The sequence below is a fragment of the Zosterops lateralis genome, assembly GCF_965231275.1.
Source record: "Zosterops lateralis genome assembly, chromosome: 3".
In the NCBI taxonomy this organism is placed as follows: Eukaryota; Metazoa; Chordata; class Aves; order Passeriformes; family Zosteropidae; genus Zosterops; species Zosterops lateralis.
The window spans coordinates 81,005,602-81,022,604 of NC_139764.1; the positions used below are offsets into that span (position 1 = coordinate 81,005,602).

Sequence of the window (17,003 nt, forward strand, 5' to 3'; positions counted from 1 at the left end):
CGAAACGCTGAAGACCAATGTTTCCACTCAAACAACAACTACATTTTAGGATCTGTGAGTTATTTCAAGCTCATGAAGCATTTATAGTCACAAGTTTTATTAAACAAACAAAAAGAAGTTACAACAATTAACCTCTCGGGGGTCTACGAACTTTCAGATGTGTGGAAGATGCTGCAGGGAGAACTCCAAAACCAAATGAAGGGAAAATTCACATTATTCTTGGCTCCTTCTCATTTGCTTTGATTACTTCCATTTCTTATTCTTTGGGATGCCCTCAAAATATTTTACGCACTAGACTCATAGAATTATGTATGACAATTACATATTTTTATCTTCTTTAGCACAAAACAAATTACACCAAGTATCGAGATCAATAAATATTCTAGTAAATTCCAGATAAAGTTATATTTATGCAAACTAAAGCCTTCTCTGAGTATACAATCAGTGTATTTGTCAGGAATGTTTCAGCCAAATGCCTATCATTTGACCTGGGTATTCTGAAGATTTCAAAAGGAGTCGTACACAAAGAGTTTAGCTCATTATATTTGCCAAAACAATAGCTTACTCTGTGACTACATAGACTTTCCATTTTAAAATAAAGAGTAAATTAACAAAGTATGTCTAGAGAGATTGGAAAAATAATTATGTCAGAATGACACTGCTTTTTTTTGTCAGTCAGTATTAGGTATAGAAGTTTCTGGTCAATTACAGCAGGTCAGATACTAATCTGAGAGACATCCACTCTTACAAGCAGCTAGCCTACAATTTGACTCCAGTTGACTTACAGGTAGAAATTAAATCATGTATTCTGACATTTTTAGCAGAAGACAGAGTAGGATCTATATTAGGTACTCCTTTTCCTCAATTGGGCAATAATTCTGTCTCATGAATAGCACAGGATCCCAAAAAATAGCTGATGTAGTGCTGAAGGCTGGAGGAGATGACAATTGCATGACTCAAATAACTTTTTCTTTCCTTTCACTAATGTTTAGTTCTAGAAGGATGATAGTAAGTTTAAATCTTCCTTTAAAACTGTTTAGAGACATGAAATACAGCAACCACCCTCTTCTCCAGATGCAGATTCCCACATAACTAGCTAATAATAGTGTTTTCTTTATCATTTTCCTCCATCCTTAGCCTGGATCTAAGGACACCCCCTGCAAAGCTTACAGAAAAAAGAAAAGCCTCCGTGATGCAACACTGAAAACAGCAGGAACCGAGCCCGTAATTACAGTTCTTAAATGCTGTGATAACACAGATGAAAAAAAAAACTTACACGAAAGAGATGTCACAGCTCTGGTCCTTGATACCTTCAATCACTGAATCGTGTGTTCTGCTCTAGTTAGCCTGCACTCACATGTACTGCTGACTAGATGAAGAAAGTTGGCTATCACCACCATGCAAACTGTTACCCATATCCTGTCATCTTCTTGGTGTCCAACCCAGAAAAAAACCCAGCCAGGCAACTGATGTGCAATTTAAACTGCTTGTCAAACTCAGATTTGGTTTGCTGGGTTAACAGATAGTTATGAGGATTATATTGCTCTGCTAACTATGTACCTTGCAGGCAGACAGGGTAAGGAGAGAGCAGAATCAAAAAATCCTATTAGTAACCTCCTTGCAGACTGGAGATGGGGGTGAGTGAACTATGTGGCCCTTTTCTACCCCTCCAACAAAACAAAACACAAAACTATGTTTATCGTTCAGCCCATGGGGCATGAAACAGAAACTAAAACCAGCAATGCCACAGTACCTCAGCATGAACCAACTGCCCGTGCAGGGAAGATGATGTTTCTCTTATGCATGCTTAATGGACATGGATTACAGAGTTCTGAAGATGCTGTGTTTACTCAGTTGGCTACTGAAATGGATAATTAGTTTTTATTAGCTATAATGCAGCCACTAAGCATTTTGAACACTTCATGCCAAAATATATCAGAACACATACCTGTCATCATGTTACTGAACTGAAAACTAGATCCATACAATAAAAGGCTGAAGGAACTGAACACACAATAAACCTTCAGAGAGGAGTGTGCTACGTCCTTCTGCAACACAGAAAGTGCTGCTCGCTGCTGGAGCATACAGAGTATCAATTATATCTAAATCCCTTTGATGTTTCTTTTAAAAGAACGAATTCAGTAGGACATTTATGCCCAGATTTCCTTAACAAAAAGCTGTCACTCTATATGAAAATATGGAAATTCACAGGTCACACGCATAATTAATTTAACAAGAGAATGATGTACAAGCTTCAGTTAAACAGAGAAAGCAGCGATACCCTTCAAAAGCGAGTCCGAGAAGAGCTGTACTATTCCAGAACATTTCTTGATGCAGAGAGGTGCTGTTGGCCTGAAGCCTGTCCCTGGGCTCTCCTGTATTGATGTGTCCGCCCTGCCCTGGGTGGCGGGTACCGCACCTGCCGGGCTCGGGGGCTCCGCACCTGCGGGGCTGGGGGGTACCGCACCTGCGGGGCTGGGGGGTACCGCACCTGCGGGGCTGGGGGGTACCGCGCCTGCGGGGCTGGGGGCTCCGCACCCGCCGGGCTCGGGGGTACCGCACCTGCGGGGCTGGGGGGTACCGCACCTGCGGGGCTGGGGGCTCCGCACCCGCCGGGCTCGGGGGCTCCGCACCTGCGGGGCTGGGGGGTACCGCACCTGCGGGGCTGGGGGGTACCGCACCTGCGGGGCTGGGGGGCTCCGCACCTGCCGGGCTGGGGGGCTCCGCACCTGCCGGGCTGGGGGGCTCCGCACCTGCCGGGCTCGGCTCCCCCGGGAGGGTCCCCCCGCACCGCGGCGCTCACCGCCTCCCAACAGGGAAAGTTCAGCCCCACTTAGCGACCTCTGAGACCCTCTAAACGCACCCAAGACTCGTTCCCTACAAAGGTTTCGGGGCGTTTGGTTTGCCAAAGGCAATTTACGAGCCAGTGAAGCCTGGGCAGCCCCGCGGAGGAGAGTTGTCTTTCCCGCCCCCATCGCGCCCACAACCGCGGCAAACTCAGCCCCGCGTCCCGGGCAGCCCGCGGAACGGCCCCGGCTGGGTGCCGGCTGCGGGGAGGAGGCTCGGAGCGAGGGCGGGCTGGGGAGGACGGGCTGCCGGCCCCCGCAGGCTGAGCCCCGCAGCCCCGGCCCCGCAGCCCCAGCCCCGCAGCCCCGGCCCCGCAGCCCGAGCCCCGCAGGCTGAGCCCCGCAGCCCCAGCCCCGCAGCCCCGGCCCCGCAGCCCCGGCCCCGCAGCCCCGGCCCCGCAGCCCGAGCCCCGCAGGCTGAGCCCCGCAGCCCCAGCCCCGCAGCCCCGGCCCCCGCAGGCTGAGCCCCGCAGCCCGAGCCCTGCCCGCGCTCCGCTCCCCGCTCGCCGCCGCTCGCCCCCACTCACCGCCACCGAGCCCGAGGAGGAGGCGACGAAGACGCGGATCACCATCTTCACCTCATGAGCCGCGGCGACAGGAGCGGTGCGGACGGGGCAGGGAGCCTGCCAGGAGCCGCTCCCCCGCACGGGACGGGGCCGGGGCCGCCCAGCTCCGCCCCGCCGCCCCCGAGTGTGCCCACAGCCCGCAGCCCTGCCCTGCCCTGCCCGGCCCTGCCGGCGAGCGCAGCCCCCTCGGGCGAGCCGGGTCGGGCTGGCAGAGGCAGCGCCGGCGGCGGGAGGCGGGGGGGGGGGGTGTGGGCGGCGCGCAGGGACCGACGGGCGCTGTAGTCCTGCCCGGGCGGGGACAGCCCCGCACCGAGCCGGGAGGAGCCTGCCCGCCCCCGGCTGCCGGGGAAACGTGCGGCAGCCTGCCCGCCCCAGCCCCGGGGCTGCCCCCGTGCGCCCGCGGGAGGCTGAGAGGGGCTGGTGCCCCTCCAGGTGCGCTGCCCGCAGAGCGAGGTGAGCCACGCCTGAAATCGCTCCCCTCCGCCAAGGGGGCTGCTCCTCGCTCCAGCTCAGGCTGCTCCTGCTCCTCCTACCCCATGCGGAGCCTCCAGGTGTGATCCGCTGGGTCCGGGTCTGCCCCCTGGTCGCCGCTTACCGAGGCGGTGGAAAACGAGCCGTTCTGGACATTCCTGTCCGGGCATTCCTGTCACGGCAAGCAACAGGGACAAGCAGGAGAGGCAGGACACTGGGGGAGAGGGCTGTCCTACGCCATACATCCCAAAGGAGTTAAACAGCGCTGCCCATTTTCATTCCCTGGTATGGATGTACAGTTCCCAATAGTGTCAGCTGTGGAACAGATGTTATTAATCAGGAGGATAAGCGGATAACCCCAAATAACCCTTCATCAGTCCGCTCATCTGCAAGTGACCAAGGGGAATTCGGTCCTCATCAGCCTTTGGGGCCGGGAGAATGCAGCTTGCCTTTATTTAAAGTCAAGAACCGCACAGCTGACAACCTTACACGTGTTACTACAGCCGTAACCCTCATCCTCTTACTTTCCTGCACGCAGCCAGATGGTTGTTCATTCCCTCTGACAAACTTCCCCTTCACATCGTTTCACCCCAAGGATGAAGTGTGCTGTGTCATCCTCCTTCACACCTTTGCATTGCCACTGCCTTCAGTGAATTTCCACTGTTCAGACTAAGCACAGACCTCGACTTGCCGCTAAATATTCCCTTAAAGCTTGCTGTACATTTTAATATTGATTATTTATTTTGAAATCCTGAATTTCTTGAGGAAAGTACCTAGCAAGAGTCGTAAAACTCTAAGTGCTCTCTTAGAGGTTCATTTATCTTGTGGGAGTCATTGGAAAGCTTTTTACTGATTTCACTGTCCTCTGGACTGGAGCTTAATATCAGGAATATAACGTCCTAAAATGGGAATTCACGTACCAATCTTGCAGAGATGTATGCATTACTTTGCTTTCGTGAGAATGCTTGTTGAAAGAAAAGAAGTAAACTTTATTGGAGTGCACTTAGGTACAAAGGTTAAGATTTTCTGGCTCCAGTGCTCTTGTCTTCACTTGAGCATAACTTTTGCTATGGGAACCACAAACTGGGGAACGACAAGTGTTTATTGTTTAATTGCTGCTGAATGACCAGGGAAAACAGCAAAGGAGACAAACTTCTTTTGTGTTGGTTTGTAAGGCAACACCAAGCAACTTGTTAAAATAATGTGATAGGTGAGTAATTATAGGAATTTGTTGGAAAACTCCCATTACCTTACTCAGTGAATTTCCTTCACACTGCAGGATTATTTCTGACAACAAATTTTCCTGCATTTCTCAAAGTTTTCTTTAAAAGATGGAGGTGCTTGCTTCCTACTTATTTCTCTATTTACTCACTACTAGAAAATACTGGGTTTAATATTCTGGTTTAGCCATACTCTCATTTTATGAAATAAATAAAATCAGGGCAACTCACTGCAGCTGGCTGTACATGATTCACTCACAGCACTAATACATGGCTTTAAACTATAATATTAATAACTCCTGCTTGCTAATATATTTCATAAGTACTGCAAGGCAGAAAAAAGATAGCAAGACTGATTCTGAAGGGTGCTGGACATCTTTATCTCTCACTAGATAGTAGAAGAGAATGCTCCTACATCTCAGAGACAGCCTTAACACATAACCAATAACCCAGAGAAGGCATGTGGCAATGGCATTATATGGAAAAAGCATAAGCTGTAAATAAGAAAATTAAGAATTCTAATGGGCTTGTAAAAACTGTAACTAAGGTATTTTTTAAGATTGTTTCCTCTTCCTATAAGAATCCTCTATTTTGTTGGTTCCAAAAGCCACAGATGCAGTCTCCTTTCCCATGTGGAAAACAACTTTCATTTCAGTTCATTTGAAGGTCTTTATAAGCTGCATAAATTCTCAAAAGCTATGGGGGAAAAAGGACAGACAAGACACTGCACATTTTTCTTTTTTATTGTTTTTAGAGACTCCCTTTTGTTCCTGCAACCCTTGGGTTAGTAGGTTCCTACAGCTGGAACTTCAAAACAGAGTCTGAGCAGCTAAATTCATGCCCACAGTTGATAGACTCAAACTGAGCTAAAATCATGACCAGTCTGGTCTTCATGACCAGACCTCATGAAGATCTTCCCTCTATCACACTTGGCACAGCTTAAGCCAAAGCTTCAGCATCTTTACTCCACTCATATTTAGAGAAATCATCAAAGAGTAGGGAGTTCCCTGCCCACATTCAATTTGATAACAAATGCAACAACTTAATTAAAGCATTCTTTCAAATACTCTTTAGAATTGATTTTGAAAAATCTCAGCCCGTATTTCAATGAATTTTCTTGTAAATCTCAAATTTTAAGTATATTTATAAGATTTTGGGCTAAAATTTTTGCACCAAGGACTTTCTGGTGTCAACTTTGTTGCAACACAGGAATTGAAAAAATCCAGACAACTTTCTCATGTCTCTCTTTTGCCACGCTTTCTATACACATAATGAAGCTAGTTCATTATGGAAGTACTCCAGAAAAATAGGAAAAATAAGCATTACTCTGAGAACCTGAAGATTTTAAAGCTTGTAGAGCATCATCTTATGTGGCTCCTAAGCAGAGAATTGCTCCTCTGTGGAGTGTAAAACCTATAAGACATCACCCTGTGATATTTTGCATTTTCATGTGGTGTACAGGTTAAGACTGGATATCACCCTTTGTCCTGCATCTGCTTCTGGTAAATGTCCTGAGGCCACGCCTTTAACTCCATTTCTATTGTACACTTCTGGACACTTGAAGACAAACAAAATGGTATGAACTTTTAGTTAAGTAGAAGAAAAGTAATAAATTAAAAACATTGCTAAAATGATTTATGAGCAGTTTCCCATGTTTACAGGAGGTACAGAAACACTGGAGTAGACAATGTGAATTTATGGGGGGCAGGGGTATTTTCTAAAGATTTTGTGGTAAGAATGATTCATTGTTATGCCAGATCTTCACGGAAGATTAAACAGAACTTTACTGCTGCTAAGGTAACAAAGTACACACAAACCCAAGGCTCATGAGTATGTGGAAACAGAAGTATAAAAGTACAACTTTGCACAAAGAACATTCTAGTTATGATAAAAGATGATTGTATAGTAAGATGCAACAGGCATACAACAAAAATATGGGAGACACGGAATATTATGTTCAGGACTGAAAACAATTTTAAAGTGGCTTTATTTCCACCTGAAAGAAACAGTCTGCCTGAGGCATTTTAGAAGTTTTCTGGACTGTGGGTTTTTGGTACCAATCAATTATTTCTCTGGGTTCCATGAAACATTGCTAAGAAACAGTGAAGTGTCATAGACTCTGCAATAGTCCACATACTTTAAATTTCTAAAGAGGTCTTTATCACTTTTTTAAAATTCCAAGTACCAAAACATGTTGAAAATTACAGATTTAGAATGCCATTAAAAGCTCTGACAGTTCAGATCAATCTTTTTTTGGTAGAAATGTGACTGTCATGGTAGAGAGCAGGAAATGAAGTTAAAGAGTAGAGAAGACACAGTGCTCCAGCTTCAACACAGCTACCGAGTATCATCAGCTGCTTTGCACTGCAGAACACCAGAGAAAGATAACCTAAAGGCTCTAAACCTCACAAAATGGCCAAGATAATGTAATGTAAGTAGAGGACTGTTTCAGTTGTTGAGTAATGGCACTCAGGGTGGTGGCTGATAGCTGTCTTGGCCAGACACAGCTTGAAAGCACATGAGATAATGCTGCCTGGAGCCCAACTCTCTGCATACATCCTAGAAACCACTATATTTTTAAGGTATCATTTTGTTCACAGAAGTAACCTCCAGGGTACATTCTCTCCATTGTGCTTAAATGCCTGCAGCAGTGGGCTGTGCATATTCTTATGAATCCTCCTCTACATGCACAACAGGTCAAGCAGCTCCTCTCAAGATCACTCTATCCTTTGCAAATTTTTTTTGCATGTTTTATTAATCATTGATATTTCTCAATAACAAACTCAGTTTCACCCAAAACCCTCTTTTTTCCAAAACCTTCTCTGTGGACAGAGGTTTACATTCAGAGCATTTTTCAGTTTTCCCCACAGCCAGATTTTGGAGATAACATCACAAGATAGAGCTCTTTCTCTTTTGACTTGAATTACTCAAAGCCATGTATTAAAGCAGGCTCTTGGGAAGAGACAGAACTGTAAATTTTTTGACAAAGTTTTTGATTCTTGCATTTACAAATTTGTGGCATGTTGAGGAGAGCAGAGAGCTGTTCTTCACTTCAAAATTATTTCTGTACCATCTCTTTATAACCTTCAGAAGAAAATAAACACAAACAAACAAACAAAAATTTAAAAATCCAGATATCTTAAGTAAACCTTCCTTCATGTCATTTAAATCTAAATATACTTGATAATTACAAAGCTATGTGAGTCCATTCTTCTCAGCAGCTGCTCTTAATTGAAGTCACAATCTTCTGCTCTTTAGTTAAAACATGACTAGTTGTAGTATCTGTGGCTGCTTTGATTCTCTCCATGAATTCCCAATACTAAGGACCTTTGAAAAGAAAAACAGTTTCCTGTGAAATTCCACATCTGATATAGGTCAGTCATCTGACTTGCTCAGTCAACTGAACCTGGAGATTAAAACATCTTTCATGTTCTATTTAAATCAGTCATCATTCCTTAAACTTCCAGCTACATTGTGTAAGAAGTTCTAGGGTTCAATTTCTACTTGTGTCTTTAGCGATCCACTGCTACTGAAGGTGGTGGCTCTGACTGAGGAGCAGGAATTCAGCAGGTTTCAGTCAGTGTCAAGCCTTCTACCCTGTCTACACTTCCAGGACAAGATACTGCAAGCAAATCAGGCCCAACAATGTCAAGTCCAGTAGGTTTGCATCCGTATTTCTGCTGATTTGAACAACCTTTAGTAATCTACATTAGCGCAGAGGGATGAGGAATGAAAGCTCCCACAAATTTCATTTCCCCATCTGCAATTCCAATGAAACCTAAATTAGCAAGTACTCAAGATGTGAAGTGCACTCAGAGAGCAGCCATGGAGCCTTACATTCCTGCCAGCCCTTTCCGGGAGGGACCTTCTGCCAAGCCCTTGGAAAAACAATCTACCACATCCATTTTGGCTTTTTTTCAGCTGTGTTTCCAGATATGTTCAGTTACACTCTGACAAGGCACTTTAGAAGATTAATTTCTTGCAGGATGCAGAAGTGGGTCAGCAATAATATTTACATATGCAAGGACAAAAAGAGAGTAATCTTGCAGAGAATAAGGAGCAGTCGAGTATATGAATTTTGGCAACTTTCCTAAAGCGTATCCACTAAATGAACGAAGAATAGTTATTAGTTTGATAGTTTTTATGAGTTTTTTAGATATTTCACAGAACAGAGAGGTGAGGAACCATCTCAAATGTGGAAAGCTGATGTGAATTTAAGGATAAGGATTATATGAGCTCTGCATGTCTATCATGGGTTCAAGCCCACTTTCCCACTGAAGGGACACAAGACTGTACTCGGTCACAAGTTTGAGGCAGTCTTCAGGAATCATCAGAAAAAAATCTTTGGCCCACTTTAATCCTCATCTCTGAGGCCAAAGGTGTCCTCTTGTGCAGCATGGGTGGCCCAGTAGTGGTCTGCTGGTTCAGGTGTAGCCCATCTCTCTGCAGAAGATGACACAAGAGCTGACAGAACCCTTCCCCACAGACAGGAGGCACAAGCAGCATGAATTTAACACCACAGAAGCAGTGCAGACAATTGCAGACAACCTGCTTTCTTCTGGACCAGGGGAGTGATGCCCTGACATTGGACATTGTTGGCTTCTTGGGCAGGGGCCAAGGAGAATGAAAGAGTGGAGAAGTCACACGGGTCCTGTTTCCCAAACTGGTGAGGGGATGACCCAATCTGGAGAGGGGACTAACAAGTGGGAGCTGAAGGTGGTAGAGAGAAAAGGCAGAAAAGGAAAGAGTGGCAGCAGTAATTAGGCCTGTGCTGCAGACAGGCTGTATTGAACTACATGGGAAGGAATTGCAATGTCATAGGTTGTTTGAACCAAGATGACCCTTTACTGCCTGGACAGAAGCTGAAGAAATGTGGATTCAGAGCAGGAACACACAGAATGGAAACAAGGTGCTTGGCCTGGCACCATCAGGTTAGCATAGATACAACTTGTGCAACCAATACACTGAATAAAGGAACATGTAGGAAGCAATGTAAGGCAAACAAAAAGACAGCCAAATAAATGAGAAGCCACACTGTGTCAGGTGATGAGTAGAGAAATCATTCATGTCCTTCCATGTATCGCCTTACAAGTCTCAACCCAAACTGTTTTGAACTAAACACAGACCTGACTGTCAAAGTAGATATACATTTTGTATTCTTTGGTAGTGTAACCCTGCAAAATTTGCTAATATTTGTTTATTCCTTTTAGATTTGTAGAATAAAGTTTGTTACATTTTGTATTTCCATGTTCTGTGTTATGCACAATGTTTTCCCTGATCAAGTCTTTGGTGCAGCTGCTACTCTGTCTCAGAGTATTTATTTTTCTAAGATTTATTTTCTTCTGCTATAAAGGTACTGGGGAGGTAGCAGTTGTAAAGTAGTATTTTCCATAGAGGGCTAATTAACCTGCAACTGTTGTTCAGTTGTAAAATGTAAAGTGGTGAAAATGCTAAGTGGAATTTTTAGCACTTCCCAAAAGTCAGCTACAAAACTCAGTTCTGCTACCCCTGGCCACATTTGATTTTACCATCTCTTCTTTGCAGAAAAAGAATGACATTCTTTGCATCCGTGTTTTTCCACTGGGAGAACTGCTGGTTGACACAATAAGTATGTATGACTTTTGTCAGTGAAGGCTCAGCTTAGGCCAGCTTCCAGACTAGTCAGATCATGAATTGAATGGTAAGAACAAAAAGCCAATACAGCCCCATTTGTTTGGGGTTTTTTAATTAACTAGAAAAGCATGATGAAAGAGACACAACTTCATAGGAAATCTGTAAAACAAGCATGGCCTGATCAAAATGAGAAGCTATGAGAGGTTAGCAACATTAGTCTTGCTGCAAAAGATATAATTTTGTCAATTCATCCAAACCATCCTCTCAAGATACATACTATCTATTTCACTAAGCAACAAACATCATGCAGCCAGCAGGATCAAGTCTGCTGCTCTGCTAATGGCATGGCAAGGGTAAGCATGTCAAAGCTGCCATTGATTTTTTCTAAATGCGGCTAGACTGAACTAAAATTACTTTCAGAATAGCAGATATAAAATAACTAATGAAGGTATGGCCAAGCAACTATGCTGCTAAACCTATTTTGACAGCATACCTGTCTCAGTCATAACCTATTTTAGTCATGGTCAGCATAGGCTGCTCTTAGATTACTCCTGAAAAAAAAGCTACAGTATTTTAAAAACCTTACTTGTCTAAATTTCTTTATTTGTATACAGGAAGTGGTCTTTTGACCACAATTTGTCCACAAATGGACAAATATGATATAACAGCTCTATCAGACCCTAAGTGGGTGAATATTTGTGATGTCTACTTTCAACATGTAAACCTCCTCCATCCCCCAAGCAGTCCTATTTAAAACAACAGGAAATAACTTTGACTCAGTACTAACCTTTTAATGATGATAATTAAAGTTTAGGAAAGTCTGAGGAATATTAAACTCAACAGAATAGTGTCATAATCAGATGCAATATTTTTCAATGGAGTCTACATAATAGGACATACAAGAGACCCATTCTCAGAGTTTTTGGACTACATAATAGGCTGCACTGGAGGCAAGTGTGAGGGGTTCCTCCTCACATCATCAGTGGTTCAAAGACTATCAAGGGTTCAGCAAAGACCTCATGGGAGACTTGACAAAAGGGAAAAATCTTGTTTCATATATCCACAGAGCCAGTTCAGATCTTGCATTTCAAATCCCCATTGAGTCACTAAAGCCTGCAGCTGCAGTACTTATTCCTATTGAGTAGACCCCACTCAGACAAGTAGCATTCAGTGAAATAAATGGGACTATCTGTGTGAAAAGGCAGATACTCCACAAGATGGGTTGCAGATTCAGGCTGGGAGACAACTGTGAATCATCATGAAAGCAAGGGCAGACTTCTTTTTAGAATATGACTGGCAAGGGCCTTACAAACCTTCTATTGCATGACCCAGTGGTGAGACACGGGCCTAGAGAAATCTGTCTTGGTTCTGATTTTAGCAGCCAACCTATCTGCTGCAGGCAGAAAATCAGAGAATCATATGCAGCATGCATATCTTCTTGAAAGCAACTTCAAGAGCGAGAGTCTCTCTTGCAATATTTCTTTTGGGATCTTTCAATTTTGTCACTTTCTGTGATGTAGCCATTAAGCATGGCAAGCAGTAAATAAATGTTAAGCATAGTCTTCATACCTACAGACATCTCCATCTTACTCAAATTCAGCTTTATCTGTGGCATCTTCATGCTGTCTCCATGTTGCTGCCACTCTCAAGGCTGGGTTGCATTAGTCTGGAATTGCATCTGGTCCAACACAGAAGTTGAACCAATGAGAATGATTTTTATGGCACTAGGATATAATGAAGATCATGGCTGAGGATACAGTTTCTCTCACAGGCTGGAATTCATGTGTTAAGAATAAACCCTTAAAGTATTCAGCGTAAATTTCTCATGAGACTGATCAAAAACAGTGCTGTGTGCTTCCCCAGGAACTAAGGGCTATTTATATTTCTTGGTACAAGTTACACTAACAAATAAACCCAAGAAAACTGGGTTATAATATTTCTCCTATCTCTGGAACTTGCTGAATCCTAACACAGATAGGAAACTTTGTCAGTGAAGCAAATATTTTTTGTCTGTCACATGGAAATTCATGTCTTGCTTTAATATGGGAAAGACCATTTCCAGATGGGTTTAGTGCCACAGAGATGGTTCTTGCACAGAAGAAGAACCATCTCTCTTATCTACAGAACATTACTATGGACTTACAAAATTCAAGTTACATCCACATACATAATATATTTTATTATATTTATATTCTTCAGGAATTCAAGAGACTAGAGGAAGAAAAAACAACAACAAAAAAAGCAATCCTGTATACAGTCTTAATCTCAGCTCTCCACTCTCTGTTTCTTTCTGTGACCTTGGAGTTTTTTGTAGTATTGATTTGTAGCATTTCCTAAAATAATAGTTGTTTTCTAAAGGTTTTGCTGTACTTTTGCTTTTTTTTTTTTTTTTTTTGACAAAGACAAAAAGGCTTGTTTTAGTAATAATGAATGATTCATAGCTCCTGCAGATCATTCAGGGACACCATTCATAGTTAATGATTAAAACGCAGCAATCAAACATGAAATATTTGAAAGTCAGCAGTGATGCCTCTGAAGGTAGATCTTTGACAGAAATTGCTGACAGAATCAGAAACTCTCCCTTTATAAATATATATCCAAACATAATAATTTTGCTCTTTTTTTTCTCTCCTTTTGCCTTCTCTTCATTGCAGGCACATTTTGTATGTGCAGTTTCAGGTCAATATTCTAGCAAGATGGCAGTTGTCTATAATTTAATTTAGTATTTTTCTCTCCTCATTTAAATTTTTACTCATTTTCAGCCTGCAGTGATTATTTGCATGGAAAGAAATTGTCTTCAAAGTCTATATTTAGCCTGACATATCGGATTAGAAATGTAAGCCAATCATCCAATGAGGATAATTTTAAATCCTGTGGAAATTGTGCCAGTCTATTCAGTTTTCTCAGCTCTGGCACCCGTTTTGTGTGAGGTCACATGACCTTTAACTCCAATGTTGAATGTAATTTCCCACCAAAAGGAGTACATGCAATACCCTTAAAATAGTCATTTTAGAATTTATAAGGAGAAGAAGCCTAAGCAGCAGCCTTTTTTTAAGTTGATGAACTGAGGGCTGTGATTGAGTTTTAAAATATGCAAAGAATGAACAGAAATGTCAAGATAAAAAAGCAGAAACTTTTAAAAAAAGCTTTTTTAAAAAAGCTTTTTTTTTTTTAAAGCTTTTTTTTTTTTAAAAAGTCACATTCTAATTTTCCTAGCACAAGCAGTATTCACCAATTCTTAGTTCAGGGTCACCCACCAGTATTGGTAGACCTGCATTTTAGCCAGTCCTGTATTTATTATATTTGGTCAACATTAATATCAGTTAATACTATTTTTAAGTTCTACATCTGCCTTAACTGCTGCTTTTCAGCTCAGTTTGCCCCCATTCTGCCCCTTCAAAAAAGCCAAACCTTTTGGATTTTTTTTTTAAATAATACTGCAGGTTTTTGGCAGTGATTGTCCAGGGATGACTATCACATTTGTCATCTCCATCAAATCTATTTATATCTATTGGTTAAAATCCAGCTTGTGATCACTGAGCTGCAGATGGAGCTCCCTGAACAGCCAAGGAGTCCATGCGTCTGTGCCAGGAACACTTGGAGTCACTGTGGAGAAGAGGCTGAGAGGATCTGTCATTACACAGTCTTTATCCCATCAACCTCAGAGAGGTGGCAAAAAAAGGCAAAGACTGCTGACTTACCTATGTATTAGTGTCAGGACTTTCAGCAGGCTTCAGGGTTTTTTTCAAGGTGACATGAATTTTACAAGTAATTAAAGACAATACAGGGAGTAGATGTGATGTCAAACTTCCAATGAACTATTAACAAAACATTAAACAGATGTACTTTTAAAGTATGGAAAATGCAGGGCAGTTCTTTCTAAAACATATTTTTCCAGCAGAGCTTGTTAAAAGAGATGAAGGCAGTTCTAACCTATAAACTTCTGGATGATCTGCGACAGGGATATTTTTGTTTTCTAGGGCATGGGCTCGCTTGAATATTTCATTCCTCAAAGTGCATGAACAGGAACTGAAGAAAGAATTTAGAAAAGAAGGAAGACAGTCAGAATATTCTCCTTCAAAGCCATGAGCCATGGAAGAGGATTCCATCCCTGTGCAGACCTGCACTGGTTTCGAAAGGGCTCCACTCCAGGTGGACATCAGGGTGTCTCCACATGGAGCGCTGCAGAATTAGGCTAAACTGAACATATTTAATATGATCTCAGAGAGCTAAGCTGCTTATCACTGTGTGACAGATAATACATTATACAGCTGAGTAGCTAATAGATTAAATAGAGAAAGGCTGATGGCAGGGCATTTTCACTTCCTTTGGCTTACATTCGCTCCACTGTGAACTTGGAAGGTTCAGGAAAGATTCTCTGCTTCCTCAGTTTCTCCAGAAAACTTGCTTTAAAATATTTGTAAAGTAAATAGTGTCTTCTGTATATGAAAAACTGAGCAATCCATAAGTCATCATGTTTCATGAATCTTGATATGAGTGGATCTTAAATAGGAGTAAGAAATTAGTAGTTAGCTAAATGTATTATTACAGGAAATCAGTCAAAGGTTAAGAACTCTTTAGTTAGGTTCTGGAATTTCAGTTTCCTAAAAAGAGGTTTCAATCTACAAAAGTACAAAGGAAATATCTCTGCTCACGGAAAGATATTTGCATTTATTTGTACTGGTGTGTACAAGCCACTGGTGATCCCTGTCCAGAACACAGCCTGAGAAGGATCAGGATTTCACATTTGCAACTATTGTCATAAATCAGATTAACAGAATGAAAGAGCTAACAGCACTTGCATGAAAATAAAGAGGTGGCTTTATTTTTTGCATTTTTATTTTAAGAAACTGTGTTTATTTACTCAAACTATTTCAGAACTGTAACCCTGTCTCCTTCCCTGTGAAAATGTGACCACAGCCAGTGCCATGGAGTTCATGGTTCAGCTAACACTCTCCATTAATGATCCCTGTGCATGCTTTGGGAGGCAGCACAGGCCAGGGCACACTCCTGGCTTGTAAACAGCAACACAGTTTCAGAATCACTGCATCACGGACTAACATATTTTGAAGGGATTTCTGGAGGCCATCAGTCAGACAAGCTGCTGAAAGTAGGGGCAGCTATGTTGGGTTGCCTGGGCTGTGTCCAGTTAAGGTCTTAATATCTCCAAAGCTGAAGACTCCAAAACCTTCTGAGCATCCTTCTTCAGTGTTTGACCACCCTTGTGGAGAACAATTTTTTCCTACCATCTGGTCAGAATTCCCCATGTTGCAAGCTGCCGCTCATCCTTCCACTGGGCACCTCTGGAAGAGTGTGGATAAATGTTCCCCACACCCTTCCCCACGTAACAGCAGACAGCACTGAGTTCTCCCTGAAGCATCTCTGCAGGCTGGGCAAAGCCAGCAGCCTCAGCCTCCCCTTGAATAGCCTGTGTTCCAGCTCCTCACTGGCTTGGTGGTCCTTTACAGGATTCAATCCAGGTTTTAAATGTTTTTCTTGCACTGGAGATCTCAAGGCACATTGCTGAGTCATGTTCATCGCTAGGATCCCAGGGCTTTTTCTGGAGGACTGCATCCTGGCCCATACTTGCCCCATGGGGCTACTCCGTCCCCAGGGGTGACAGTGGAGAGTGCAGAGTCCCACAGGCCGAGGGCAGCGCTGCAGAGCCGTGCTGGGGTCACCAGGCTGCTCCACCCCCGGTGCTGCCTGTGCCCGAGCTGAGGTCCCGTCCCCAGGGCAGTGCCCCTGGCACAGGACACGCAGCCGAAAGCAGCTGCCGACGGCAAGGGCTGGCCCCGGCCGCAGCCCCTCCACGGCACTTTGGAGACCGCTCTTGTCTGCACAGCACGGAACGAGCCCCCAGCCCAAGAGCCAAACCTCAGGAGTCGGAATATAAACCCAAAGCCCCAACAAACTCCAAGCCTTGGTCAGCTCAATAATAAAGACATCAAACAAAGCTAGCTCCAGCTTCCATCCTTTAGAGATGTCTCTAGTCACTAACAAGCCCTTGTAAAAAAAAAAAAAAAAAGGCAATTGGATGAAAGGAAGAAGGACGAATTTAAAGGCGGGACGAGGCTGTTTCCAACCCCTCCATGGCCTTTTAGGGCCGGTTTTATCCGCTGCCTCCGCCGGTGCTGAAGCCCCATCTAGAGCACGGCCGCGCTATTGCGCCGCCCGGAGCGGGCACCCGCAGATCCGGGAGCCGGGGCGAGCGACAAAAACCTGCTGTCGCCTTTAAAGAAGTGGAAGAAGAGTTAAGAAACCGAAGACAAAATGGCCTGCTCGGC

General features: G+C 43.6%; 1 protein-coding gene across 4 annotated transcripts in view; it reads right to left on the reverse strand.

Annotated features, from left to right (window-relative positions):
• Nucleotides 1–5,283, reverse strand: part of SH3BGRL2 (SH3 domain binding glutamate rich protein like 2) — a 40,437-nt gene extending 35,154 nt beyond the window's left edge. For 2 of the 4 annotated variants that reach the window (XM_083858462.1, XM_083858463.1), the window contains exon 1: nt 3,946–4,400. In XM_083858462.1, the coding sequence (XP_083714588.1) occupies nt 3,946–4,128 (183 nt within the window). In that variant the 5' untranslated portion in view covers nt 4,129–4,400. The other 2 variants (XM_083858465.1, XM_083858464.1) reach the window with 2 other exon arrangements.
• Between the last annotated feature and the right edge of the window lie 11,720 nt (nt 5,284–17,003).